The sequence below is a fragment of the Lagopus leucura genome, unplaced genomic scaffold (assembly GCF_019238085.1).
Source record: "Lagopus leucura isolate 7727_CA_CO unplaced genomic scaffold, USGS_WTPT01 Super-Scaffold_100157, whole genome shotgun sequence".
NCBI classification, from domain to species: domain Eukaryota; kingdom Metazoa; phylum Chordata; class Aves; order Galliformes; family Phasianidae; genus Lagopus; species Lagopus leucura.
Window position 1 is genome coordinate 22,135,538 of NW_024962334.1, and position 12,365 is coordinate 22,147,902.

Genomic DNA, 12,365 nt, shown 5'->3' on the forward strand with positions numbered 1-12,365 from the left:
CCCAGAAATCTCTTCCAACAAAACTCAAAGCATGAAGCAAAATGTAGAAATTCCACCACTAGGAATATTTTTGAAAAGCACATATCTTTGAGATATTTAGAGAGCTCTGCAGCAACACCTCACACAGAAAATGAAATGCTACAGAGTGAAGACAATGCAAACATTATGGGCAGTTGCCAGAATTTCTGTGTTCATTTTAACAAAGTGGAAAAAAAAAAAGAAAAAGGAAAAGCTTTCCTTGAGAACCTTTTGCCTATCAAACCCATGTGACTTGCTACACTTCTGTCAGCTTTACAGCAATCTCTTCAAACAGATAATATTTTCCCAGATCAATAGACCACTGAATTATGGAGATCAGCAATCAAAAGTTCTCCATATTAAATGATCATGTTTTAAAAAGTACACAGCTCCCATCAGAGCTCTTACAGCAGTCAGTATGAATTTCAAAAGTGTTTAGTAATGGGGAGGAATTTTCAAACCTCTCTGGGCAATTTAGACACATTAGTATCATTGGAAGTTAATGAGCCATGTGCTGCTCAAGACTTTTGGGTGTTTTGCAGAAAGCTCACACATTACAACAGGTATCCATGGTGAAATCTTGGGCATTTTTAAAATTTGCTCTTAGTCTATTTCGGCCAAATTCTATTCTCAGCTACAGATGTATAGCTTCTCCTTATGGTATATTTATCTGTCCAGTGAAGCAATAACTCCCCTTGCTCTGCTCTTCTTGAAAGTCTGTCAACACACAGCATCTGAATGCAGCTGTGCAAAGAGCTGCATCTCCTGGCCTCTAGTCCCTAGGACAACCCCAGTCCTCCATGCAGCTAAACTGCACAAAGCCTACTGCTAGCAAGTTCTGCTGCATCTTGTAAGGGAAGGAATAATCCACATACCTGAGAGGTACTGAATAATTACAGCCAGTGCACTAGTACACTAAGTCTGGTACCTCACTGTAAGCATATAGACAGCACAGCTGTTAAGCACTACCCTAGTTACCTATGTAGCCAGATGTCAGAAGAATAAAAATTGGACAGAATATTTTCTCCTTAGCCATAGTCCATCCACATTAATTTTTAAAAGTTTAACAAGGAGTTGATACATCAGGACTGGGCTATATAGATTACTGAGAAAGTAAGCAAGAAAGTCTCAGGACTTGCAATGCCTATGTAACACTCAGAGTTCTCTGGTAGGGAAGAACATATCAGGACATCATGAGGGAATCACACTTTTTGCTTCACATTAAATCTGATCTTAGAGTAACAGATTCAACCAGAATTGTCTTTAACGAGCATTACATTAAAGCTGAAATGAAAGATACCTCTGTATTCCATATTATGCTTACGGCAAATAAAATTGAGAAGCAAACCAAAACTGCGATTAAAGCCTATAAAAGGTATTCCCTTCTGGAGGCTGAAAGGAATGTAAGATTCACTTTCATATGAATTGCTGACTTCATGCAGGTTCAGCAGCACAGAAGGTTTACCAGGAGCCAGTGGCAATAAGCGTTCATAGCCCTAAGGAAAGGAAAAGAGGTTCACCCCTTATGGCAAAGGTCAGATTTCTGCAGGCTTATAGCTTGCCTGTAGATATGAGTGTTCGTGGGACATCTTTGTCTAGATTTGTCCCTTGAGGATGACACCGGCTCCACAATGTCCCCTCTGCCTGGAGGATGGCCCTATTACCACTCAGATAAGTTTAGGGTCATTTGACTTGTGTCAGTCTGGTTCCTGTTGCTTTTACTCTCAACCTGATGAGCAATCATTGGAACCTTTGTGGGGATGTAGCTGAAGGCTGGAATTACAAATCCAGGACAGGCAGAGACTGAACATGTAAACAGGATATTTAACAGTTGCTATTTTCATGGATGCAGAGAGCTATTGAGTACGCTCCCTTGCTAACACACAACGTGCTTTACACTTCATTTCTATATGCTTATTAGAATCACTGTGTAAATTTCATAAAAGCAGTCATGTTAATGATTATATTAGTATTTGTCTATATGTTCTGCAGATATCTTTTCAGAGAGTCATCATGTCCTTTGTCAAGCTTTGTAACTGATGCATTGCATGCCCAAATATTTGGAATAACATATAGAAAACATCTGGATTTAATTATATTATAGTCCTCTTATGCAGACAATGGGAATTGAATTAAGGAATATTTTGAAACCCCCACAGAGATATAAAAGTATTAGCAGCTGCACGAGAACTTTACTATTACAGTGTTTGAAAATGTTTTGTTTTACAGATCAACAGTCTGACACATCATAAATATCAATCACAACATTTAAGATACATAAACGTGGAAGAAAAATTAAAACTTGCTTTCAAAAACTTAGATAAATTCATAGCATTTAGAAGATGTAGAATGTATTCTTTTGTTTAAAAAATGAAAATGTATAGCCTAATCGCACGGGAAATGTATGTTGTACAGTGGAATTAAGAAGAGAACCAAGTACAGGTTTATTGCAACTGAACAGCCTGAGGAAGATTTCATGGAATCTTGTTATACTGCCACCATATTTTTCAATGATCACTTTGAATAATTCAGACAGATAAATCAGCATTTTGCTTTTCATTCTTTCAAAAATATTTGGGGACATAATACGTGCTTAGAGAATCTACTCTAAAGTATTAGATGCAGACTGGATTTTCTTTCAGAATGTATAGTGCTTCCAAATGCCACTTCTTTTCAAGTCAGTACCAGTTTTGCACTTAGTTTTCAATCTCCCAGTGGCTAAATTACATTCAAAGGCTGTTAGCACAGTAGGGGGTCAGACTTTCCCTCTGAATGTAACTATATCACTCAACAGCAGACTCATGCAATAAGAGACCTAATGTTTTCTTTTCTTTTTCTTTTTTCCTCTCCTAGTGTCTCCCTGCATTCCTGGATACCGGTCACTGCACCAAAGACCTGAGGTAACAGCCACATGGACTCCACCATCATCCTTCTAGCTTTATGGTGCAGAAAAAGACAAGTCTACAGTTCACCTGCTGTCAAGAAAAAAAGGTTTATTTGCTAAACCCTCTGAAACAGTCTGAAATGTTCAAATGAACATTTTATTGTAAATTTGACATTCTCATGAGTAAAAAGCATACGCAAACATATGCATGTATGCACATTCATAGAGATATGCATATAGCCTTTTTCAACCAGTCACAAAATTCAACATTAACCCAATTTTTTCTCTTTTCATGAATTCTCTTCACAGCATCCTGAAAAAATGTGCCTTCAGGCAGCATATCATCTGAAGTAGATACTATATCTACCATGCAAAAGAGAGAGAGAGAGCTATTAAACCCAGAAGTAATACTGAGATAAAGACAATACCACAAAAGATCCATGAAATTACAGTTTGTTTAGAAACTAAGTTCATCAGGACTGAAGCCTGCACAAGCTGTTAGGTGTGGGAAATAATGACTCTTGATACCACGTGGTCAAGCCAACCTTGTAAAGATACAGTCAGGATCTTTGAGCTTACTCTTAGTAACATCCTGAACAGGCTTTGCGGATTATGATATATGCCTTGTTGGTGGACAGCCTGGTTAAAATAAAGGGTGAAAGAAATCTCAGTAAGGGGATTGAATGAACTACTCTAACTCACCTGTTTTACGGAGTGGAAAATCATCCTTGGCATCCTGTGATCCTGGTAAAGTGTATTTGTATGGCGGCGAGGCCCCACTCAGGGGTGGAGAGCTTTGATCCAGTGAGGTATGGTGGGCAGCCCTGCAGCAGACACAGAGAGGTCACAAATTAGCAGGCACTGAGGTGACCAGCAGTAACTATCTACACGTGTTGTACACATGTCTCAGCTGTGTTTATGTTCTTGCTCCTCTAAGTGTGCACAAACCACAGGCTCATGTAACAAATTTCTTACTTTTACAGTAAGTCATGGAACTCCTCGGGATTCCCAAGAATGTACTATTTGCACTCATTATAAAAGTCACATAGGATAAGAGTCATGTTGACCTACAGACAGGATCTGTCACCAGTTTGGAAAACTGACCATTTCAGATTGTTGTATTTTAATGTGAACCAGCTGAGGCACAGCAAAAGCCATTTAAAGTCCTGTTTATTACATACAAATAGTTATACATTGACCCAGCCTTTTTCAACAAAAAGACAGGGGGACTTCTGTGGGGTGGGATGGTGGTGGTGTTATATGAAATGAATCAAAAATATTGAGATATTACTATCTCTTGAAAAAAAATGTAAACCATTTAGACAGGAAAGTTAAAACTTGCATTCAAGTTCATTTTATAAGTTTTCTGGGCATACAACTCTGCAGAACACAACATGTCAGCAGAGGAGTTCTAAACTGAAGAGCACTTTCTGACAAATGCTGAATGAAGGAAAGAGTATGGGCAGATTTTTCTGAACATGTAAATAGTACATTGCAAAGCAACTGCATCGTTTGGCTCAATGACAGGTTTTTTTTGTTTGGTTGATATTTTTGTTTAGAGGAAAAGAGGGAAACTTTTGTACTTTGTGCTTGTCTAAACATCATTTTACTTACAGAGCCTCTCCCTTTCTTTTAAATGTTTAATCATGTAATGCTATGTTTTTTGTCAAAGAGAAACACTAACACGAACGTTTCCCTCATGTAGCAGAAGACATCTCCCTGAAGAATGCATAATTCTCATACATCTGAAGACCAGAATAAGTTCAGACCATTAGTTCAGAACTCATGTGTACTCAAGAGAATTTTACACATTATTTGGAAATTATTTACTTCTAGAAGAAACAATATAATTGTGTATTAAATCATGTTATCACAGTGCTATGATCAGCTAGAGGAGAAGCTCAGATGGAAGTGCTTCAGTAATGCTTTTTAAAAAGGACAAGTACTAGGTTAAAATCTAGTGTACCATATGCATTTCTGTTTGTCTGACCTGTAAAGATTAGTTTGGGGATAATATTGAAATTCTTTTAGAAATGCATCCGAAGTTCTTTTCTTCTTCTTCTTTTTTTTTTTTTTTTTTTAATTGACTTTTAAAAACTTGTCTGTTGTAATAAAGAATTTAAAAATATATTAATTAGTTAAAAATAAAGAAAAAAAAAAAAGGGGGAGTGATCACTGTAAGCTCTTGGAACAGTAATATATCCATAACAGAATCTGAAAAAATCACTTGTCTCAGTGCCTAAGCATATTCTTATCAATGTCAAGCCATCATCAGAATGTTGTTTTGAATCAGAGGTTTCTTACTCTATCAGAGTAAAAAAAGTTAAAAGATCCATTATATTTGTGATTTACTTACAGGATATAAATAACTTCACTGGAAAACAGGATCTCTTCAAGAAGAAACAAGCTGTGATTGATTCAAAATCCGAGTAAGACAAGCACAAATTGTTCTAAGTGTAAAAACTGAAGAGACTTGGAAAATGGCAAGTGTAGTTGGAAAATTTGTGATGGCATCAAGAGATTAAGCAGTTGAAATAAAAGGTTTATATAAATTTCAGACACCATTCTGCTGTATACCTTTCATGTCATTACTGTTTACCAAGTACTCTTCAGCTCAGCTAGATATATTACACATAGATATCATATATATATTTTTTGCTAACTTCTTGCTTGTTCTTCCATCTTGTTCTGGAGTTAGACTCCCAACATCCCCACTGAAGAAGCATTCTGTCTACTGTTAGGAGCTACCTCGATAAGGCAAGGAAACAGCTGAACACTGAACATACGTGTACCAGAGCTTGGGGTGGCGGCTCACGGAATGATTCTTTCCATTTGCTGGAGCGTCTTTTGTTGCTGATTTACTTAACAGGAACTCCTGAAGTTTTTGCTTCACTTCTGTACTGGCTACTGCCCCTAAGACAAAAAAAAAAAAAAATCAAACACATCTCATCTTTATTTATTTTATTTTTATTTTAAAGAAAACAAAAAAAAAAACAAAACAAAACAAAACAACAACAACAAAAAAAAAAAAACAGGAAAAAAACAATCTATGTCCTTACTGCTGAGAGAGTTGTAAACTATAAAAAGCATTGGTGGAAATCAGTCAAAAGGAGATATTGTTTGGATTGTTTGCTTGTAGAAGACTAAAGTTGGCCACAAACCAGAAAATCAATGAAGTCATGAGGAATATTACATCAGTAGATGAGGCCATTTATCCAGAGCCAGATATATCCAAAGAATTTAAATCATTTCCTAATAATACCCAAATCCAAAAACAATGAAAAAACTAAAAAGCAAGTGACAAAAGGTCATTTTGAAGTAGCAGTGAAGAATGTTTGCTCTTTCTGTAAATTGATGGTAGGGCAGTGCATGTCAGTGTCAAGTAAACTGATTCCCTGTTCCAACATGGGGAATGCTTTCTTACTCATAGCCATAATATTCTTTGTAAATAGAACATAAAAGAAAAAAAAAAATCTTTCAGTTGTCCCCAAACAGTGATAAAAAAGAGAAGGAAGAGAAGTGATTCTCTGAAAGTAGCCGTACTCAGGAATACTGATACTCTAAGTATTTGGTTACCCAACAGCATAGTTAGCCAGTGAGCACGTCTCCCTGTGACCTGATTCCCATAAAGCACTTCTATTACCCCTCAGCTTCAGACCCTAACGGCAGCCTTCGTACTTTCCTTCCCTCCTTTACTCATTAAGCAGATCAGTAGCAGCATATGCTAGGGCTGGGGGTCATAAGTGCTGCTTGGCTTGGTGCAGTGTAACGAGCAAGCCAAATGGAGAAAGGCACCGTTGAGCTGCTCATCTTTGGTGTGAGAACAAGCAAAGTCAAACTGTTTATATGAATGCTGATTTTCATATCCCTTACAGGATCCTTTTTTGGTTGGAGTTTCTGTTACCCTTCTCCTTCTGGGTGGTTTAAATAATTTATTAATGTTACAGAGAGCAAGTAACCCATCTAGATTAGGATGAAAAGGTTAAAGGAACAACCTCAGACTGTTAATGTGCTACCAGAAAACATTGACAAAGGAATTCCATAGACAAAGGAATGGAGGTATTCCTCAGTTTCCCCCAAAGAATGTAAAACTAACATCATCACGGCAATATGATGCTTTTATGATTCAATGTTTACCAAAGTAAAGGAAGCCCTACGGACACTAACTTATAAAGTCTACAGTATGGCAAACTATTGAACTGATACAGTTTTCCAAGAAAAAAAAAGCAGGTGTATATGTTTCCCATGAGTACTATGTACAACTCTTTTCTTGTTTGGTCTTTATTTAGTTAGAATCCTGCTCAATTAGAAGGGCAGATACCAATATCTACATGTGGCAGTTTCATTTTAAATACCTTCACAAAGTATCTTCATGACCTGACTTTTAAGCTGACCTGACTGAAGTGAATTATTTGTATCTGTCTCCCTCTAGTGAGCATCAAATTCCAACAGTATCTTTTGTCATTTATCTCAGAGCTATATATGAACTAGAAATAATTTCCTGTTGGGTCTCATGAAAAGGTATATGAAGAAAAATAAGGCAGTTTCAAGAAGTGCTGTCTTTGTAACTAAGAAAAAAGTATTTAGATGTCTCAGGTGAAGATACTCATAAACACTTCATAATATTTTCAGTCTTGAAAAAATGCTCAAATAACCTCACTATTAAAATAGATTGCTGGTTGGTAGTGATATCTGTATTAGGAAATAAGCTTTTCAGAGAGAAATTCAAGTGAAGATTTAGGCTTTCAAACTCCCTCCTATTTCATAAAAAGAGACACGTATCTACAAGTCTGTCAGAATATGCTTTCCTGCAGTTCTCCAAATCTGCACACAAAACAGCAGAGTTGTTTTGTGCAACAGGTGGTTCTGCCTTTCTGCAAGCACAGCTTCAACTGCCACAGACTTGCTTCAGGTCTCTTCAGCTGGGAGAAGATAAAGGGGAATATATTAATTTTGTATTAGAATTCAGGGTACATTAGCACTTACTTTCTCGGACTCTTTCTTTGCCTCTGAGGGGAGGAAGCTGCTGTTCCCTGCGATGCCTCTCCAGTTCCTGCTCTTGTCTCTGTTGCTCCAGTTTCTGCTCTTTTTCGAGAAGCTCTTGCTGCTGTTTAATGGCTAGGAGTTCCTGTTGTAACTTGCACAAAACAAAAAGACATGAGAATGTGCAGCTTGCAGTGTTTTGTAGGTCAGTCCTGGTCAAAACAACTCCCTTGAATAACAGAGCACTAGTGCTTTTTTTTTGTGCTTACTCTTATTTTTATCTCTTAACTGCCTTTCCCCAGACTTTTTATCAGCACAGTGCATCACCAGCTGTCACTAAAATGAACTCTAACATCAAGTAGCAGCTGACTGCTGTGCTTTCTTTTCTTTCTGTTTTGCCAAAAATGCATGAATACTGCATAATAGTCTTTGCCAAAGTATTACCAAACTGTGGCTGCTGTACTCAGTTGCACTTGTCAGCTTCAGCCAGCAGAAGCTTCGCAAAGTAGTATAATGACAAGTAGATCAGAAAGAAAAATTAAAATTAAATGGAAGAACATAAATTCCCAGCCAAAATCCATTACAGCAATCCTACCATAACATATGCAACCCCATACATATATTTATTTGTTTGTTTGTTTAAATGTCATGTGAGGCAGATCACAGAAGAGTGAAAATATTTGTAGGCCCTACCTTTGTTTAAAATGCAAATATTACATACTTGTCCACTGATTTGTGGGCACAAATTCAGATTGCAGCCAAATAAATAAGTCTTTTCATGTGCTCAGAATTGTGCACACAGAGAAGACAACCATATTGTAGTCTGGCTGAAAAAATAACACTGTGAAATTGGTATTTTGACTTTCAGTGCATTTAGCAGCTTCATCAGCTTGGAGAGTCTAATAATACTACCTTGGTTTGCTAGGTACAACTTGCTGGTAATGTTTTTTTCTTGAAAAGGCTTATATCACCCAGACACATAGGAGTAAGCACTCACTGTCCATCTCTCAGACACAGCAAATCTTTTATGAACACTCTCTTTTCATGTCTGCCTAAACATACATGGTTTGCAATAAACTGAAGGATAAATGAGAAATGTTGCTACCTTTATGTGCTCCTGGAGCTGGGCCTGGTGCTGGCGGGTCAGGTTTTCATGCTGTTTCTGAAACTCTGCAATCAGCAGTTGTTTCTGAATTTGCTGCTGCTGCTGGATCAGAAGTAGCTCCTGCTGTAGCTGCTTTTCACGCATAATTGGGTCCACCATGGGAACCATCATCCTGAGATCAGTTCGTAAGTCTAATGGTGAGATAGGCTCTAATCCCACAGGAACCTCTGACTTCACATCCACTGAGAAAAGAAAACAACAAAACATATCTACATTTAAATATAATCAGAGAAATAGAATAGAGATGACTCTTACTGATGAAAAAAAGACAGTTTCACTCATAGACTCCCTCAGTTTACAGAGCCAACAAGAATGCAAACTATACTGTATGCAACCTTCTGATATTTCTACTAGCAACCTGAGATTTTCAAAATTATTTTATTATTCTGTTTCTGTTCTCTGCAAAAATATTTCCAGATTAATATTCTGCTAAATAGATTAACAAGCAATCAAGGTCTAAAACCATGTCACAGCCTTGGGAAGCAGTATTTATTGAGAACCTCATAGGTACTACGACAGCTTAACCACAAACACTTGAGGCATTTCTTCAAGTGAGAGGAAGGCAGTAGTTCTCACTGGGTTGCAAGAGATTTCCCTAAAAAGTGAAAGCTAGGACGTAGATTATCCAAGGATTGTGTTATGCATAAATAGCTATTGCATATATCTGGCTTTGTAGCAAACACGCAGGAATGAGTCACATGAAATAGGAAAATAATTAGACATAAAAGATGAGAAGTTACGATAAAGCTTCATCAAAAAGTGACCACTGTCTTTGGAATGGATTAGGCCTAATACCCTCTGTATAACTTTCAAGAAAATCAAAACACATTATTTCAATTTGCTGCCATTATGGTATATACTTATAATCTAGTATTAAAGTAGTTACTGCAGAATCTTGTAGTTTTTCATCTCCTGATTTAAATAGAAGGGACTAAAAAGCAGAACAAAAAAGAGAGACCTGATGATTTTCACCACGGTACTTCTAAAGTCCAGCTTTTCATATTAAATGACAAGACAGAACATAACTCTACCTGTTGAAATAGAATAAAAACTAACTAATATCATTTTTACAACAGGAAAATAGCACAGGGCCTGCGATAGCACTTAGCAGTTCTGATTCCACCCACTAGAGGACAGTGGAATACAAATACATTAACGAATTCCTACTATTATATTAGAAAAATAAGATTATTAACTGAAAACAAGCATGCTTTCAGGAAACAAACAGGGAATACGCTGTATATGTATTTTCTACTTTTATTCCTGTTGGAACTGCATTTATTTCCAAGGAGAAAACCAAAATGAGATGGTGAAAAAGTCTAGCAAATAGGAACAGTAGAGCTGCAGAGAAAATTGTAGATGGACAGAACTGAATTCTATTTGCACCATAACATCTACCAGCACAAAATATACAACAGATATTAAAAAAAAAAGTGAAAAGAAAAAAAAAAAAAAGTGAGGCACTGAATCTGTTTCACTGACCACATTATTTTCTTTCTTTTCTTGTCAACATTCTGCAAACATAACATTTCCTGCGTTTGTTTTTGTATTTATTTTTTTTTAAATCCTAGTAACTGTTATTATAAACCTCAGAGCATAATTTGCCTCCTTAACCTGCTATCCCAACAGAATGATTGTGTATAAGTGCTTGCTTTTGTTCTGAGATTAATCGCTAAATTATAAAAAATCACCTTTAACTTACAAAAACTGCTCTTGATTATAAATAATTGCCTCAGACCAAGAGAAATGGACAGGCAAAAGCCCTGCCTTTCATCCCACTTATTCAGCAGCAATCCACATTCCATTTGTCTAGACTAAATATAGCTGCGTTTATACAAGAAATCAATAGTGCTTGCAGAGAGCAGAGCAAAGACATGAATATTTCATCCAACTCTGAGAGAAACGGCAATCAGCAAGCTGACAGAGCTTTGCAGGCTGGCTGCCCCTCTGGATAAGTCTCCAGCACTGGACAATGGCTCGTTGCCTGCAAGTCACAATCTTATCACAGACTCTCTGCTATTTTTAACATTAATTGCATTGTAGGTGACAAAGGCTTATCATGTTTAAAGTGGAGAGATGGATTTTCTTACAGTTCTGTGACAGGATAATAAGCCTTACTAAGAGCAATAATAGTAACTGGAGCCCTGCAAACCTTGCAGGGTTTGATTTGCAACAGTGTTTGCAAACTGAATCCTGCAGTTTATTTTGCAGATACTGGCTGCAAAACAACCCCTAGAAGTCTGTGTGGAGATTCAGTCTGATTACACCTCCTACCTCTGATGAGCATCCCACTTCTTCATTTTGAGAGCGCTTCTCTGAAACAGTGAGGGTAAGTCTCCTTATTTTTCCAATAATGAAAACTTCCTTCCACAATTAGTAAAATGGAGAGCTGAAATCGGTTTGGTAAAAAACACATTTTCAAGAATTTTTACAGACCCAAATAATAAATCTAACTCTGGAACACCTACTTCATCAGGTTCAAATTTACCTCATTCAGAAACACAGGGGAAAATAAACATTAAAGTATTTCTTGAACCCACAGAAATCAATACTTACTCTTTCATTTAAAAGTCAATGTTTACTGACAAATAAAGACAAACAGTTATTTCCTGTTGTAAATATTGCTAACAGTAAGGTTACCTCCAATACTACCACTAACTGCTGACATAGCTATTATCCTTTATGTGTAATTACTGTTTCAAAACTGTAAGAGTTAATAGTTACATTGAAAACAGTTAACCTCCTCAACCAAATTATTCCACACACATAACTATAAAATCACCAAACCAAACACTGAGCTACTGTCTGTTACACAAACCTGGCCACATGCCCTTTACATTCTTATTACTTGTTATCAGCTAACAAGGACGTGACCAAGAGGCCCTGTGGAGTTCAAACAAGGTGTGTGAAAAAGTGTGTAATGGAGCACAAAATCAGAACCAGTCTATTTAAAAACTTTGACTTTCAATTGGAGCATCTTCTCCTCGCCACCCACTAACTAACTCTAAAAAGGCCAAAGGTGATGCAGGATGTTTATTCTCATTAGGTTGCTTCATGTTTTAGCCCCCTTGACACAAAGAGGTATGTATTTTTGCAGTAGAAAAATGAATGCCCTAATCAGCACACAAACTTCCAAACATCACATGAAGCAGTGGGAAGCAGGACTTCCAACAGTAGGTTTCATCAAGCTACTAGCCAGTGAAGGAAAAGGATGGATAATGAAAGAACATATGAGTCTGAGTTTCCTAAAGGTTATCTCCACTCAGAGGAACCCTGTTTTGCAGTACTTCTGGTGCCCAACAGAGAAAAGCTATA

General features: G+C 37.0%; 1 protein-coding gene across 8 annotated transcripts in view; it reads right to left on the minus strand.

Moving 5' to 3' along the window:
• HDAC9 (histone deacetylase 9) overlaps nt 1-12,365 on the minus strand; it is a 443,223-nt gene that overhangs the window by 208,617 nt on the left and 222,241 nt on the right. For 5 of the 8 annotated variants that reach the window (XM_042888328.1, XM_042888325.1, XM_042888326.1 and 2 more), the window contains 4 exons: nt 8,991-9,232; nt 7,889-8,039; nt 5,689-5,815; nt 3,605-3,726 (listed from right to left, as the gene is read on the minus strand). In XM_042888328.1, coding sequence (XP_042744262.1) covers nt 3,605-3,726; nt 5,689-5,815; nt 7,889-8,039; nt 8,991-9,232 — 642 coding nt within the window. The remainder of the gene's footprint in view (nt 1-3,604; nt 3,727-5,688; nt 5,816-7,888; nt 8,040-8,990; nt 9,233-12,365) is intronic. The other 3 variants (XM_042888322.1, XM_042888321.1, XM_042888320.1) reach the window with 3 other exon arrangements.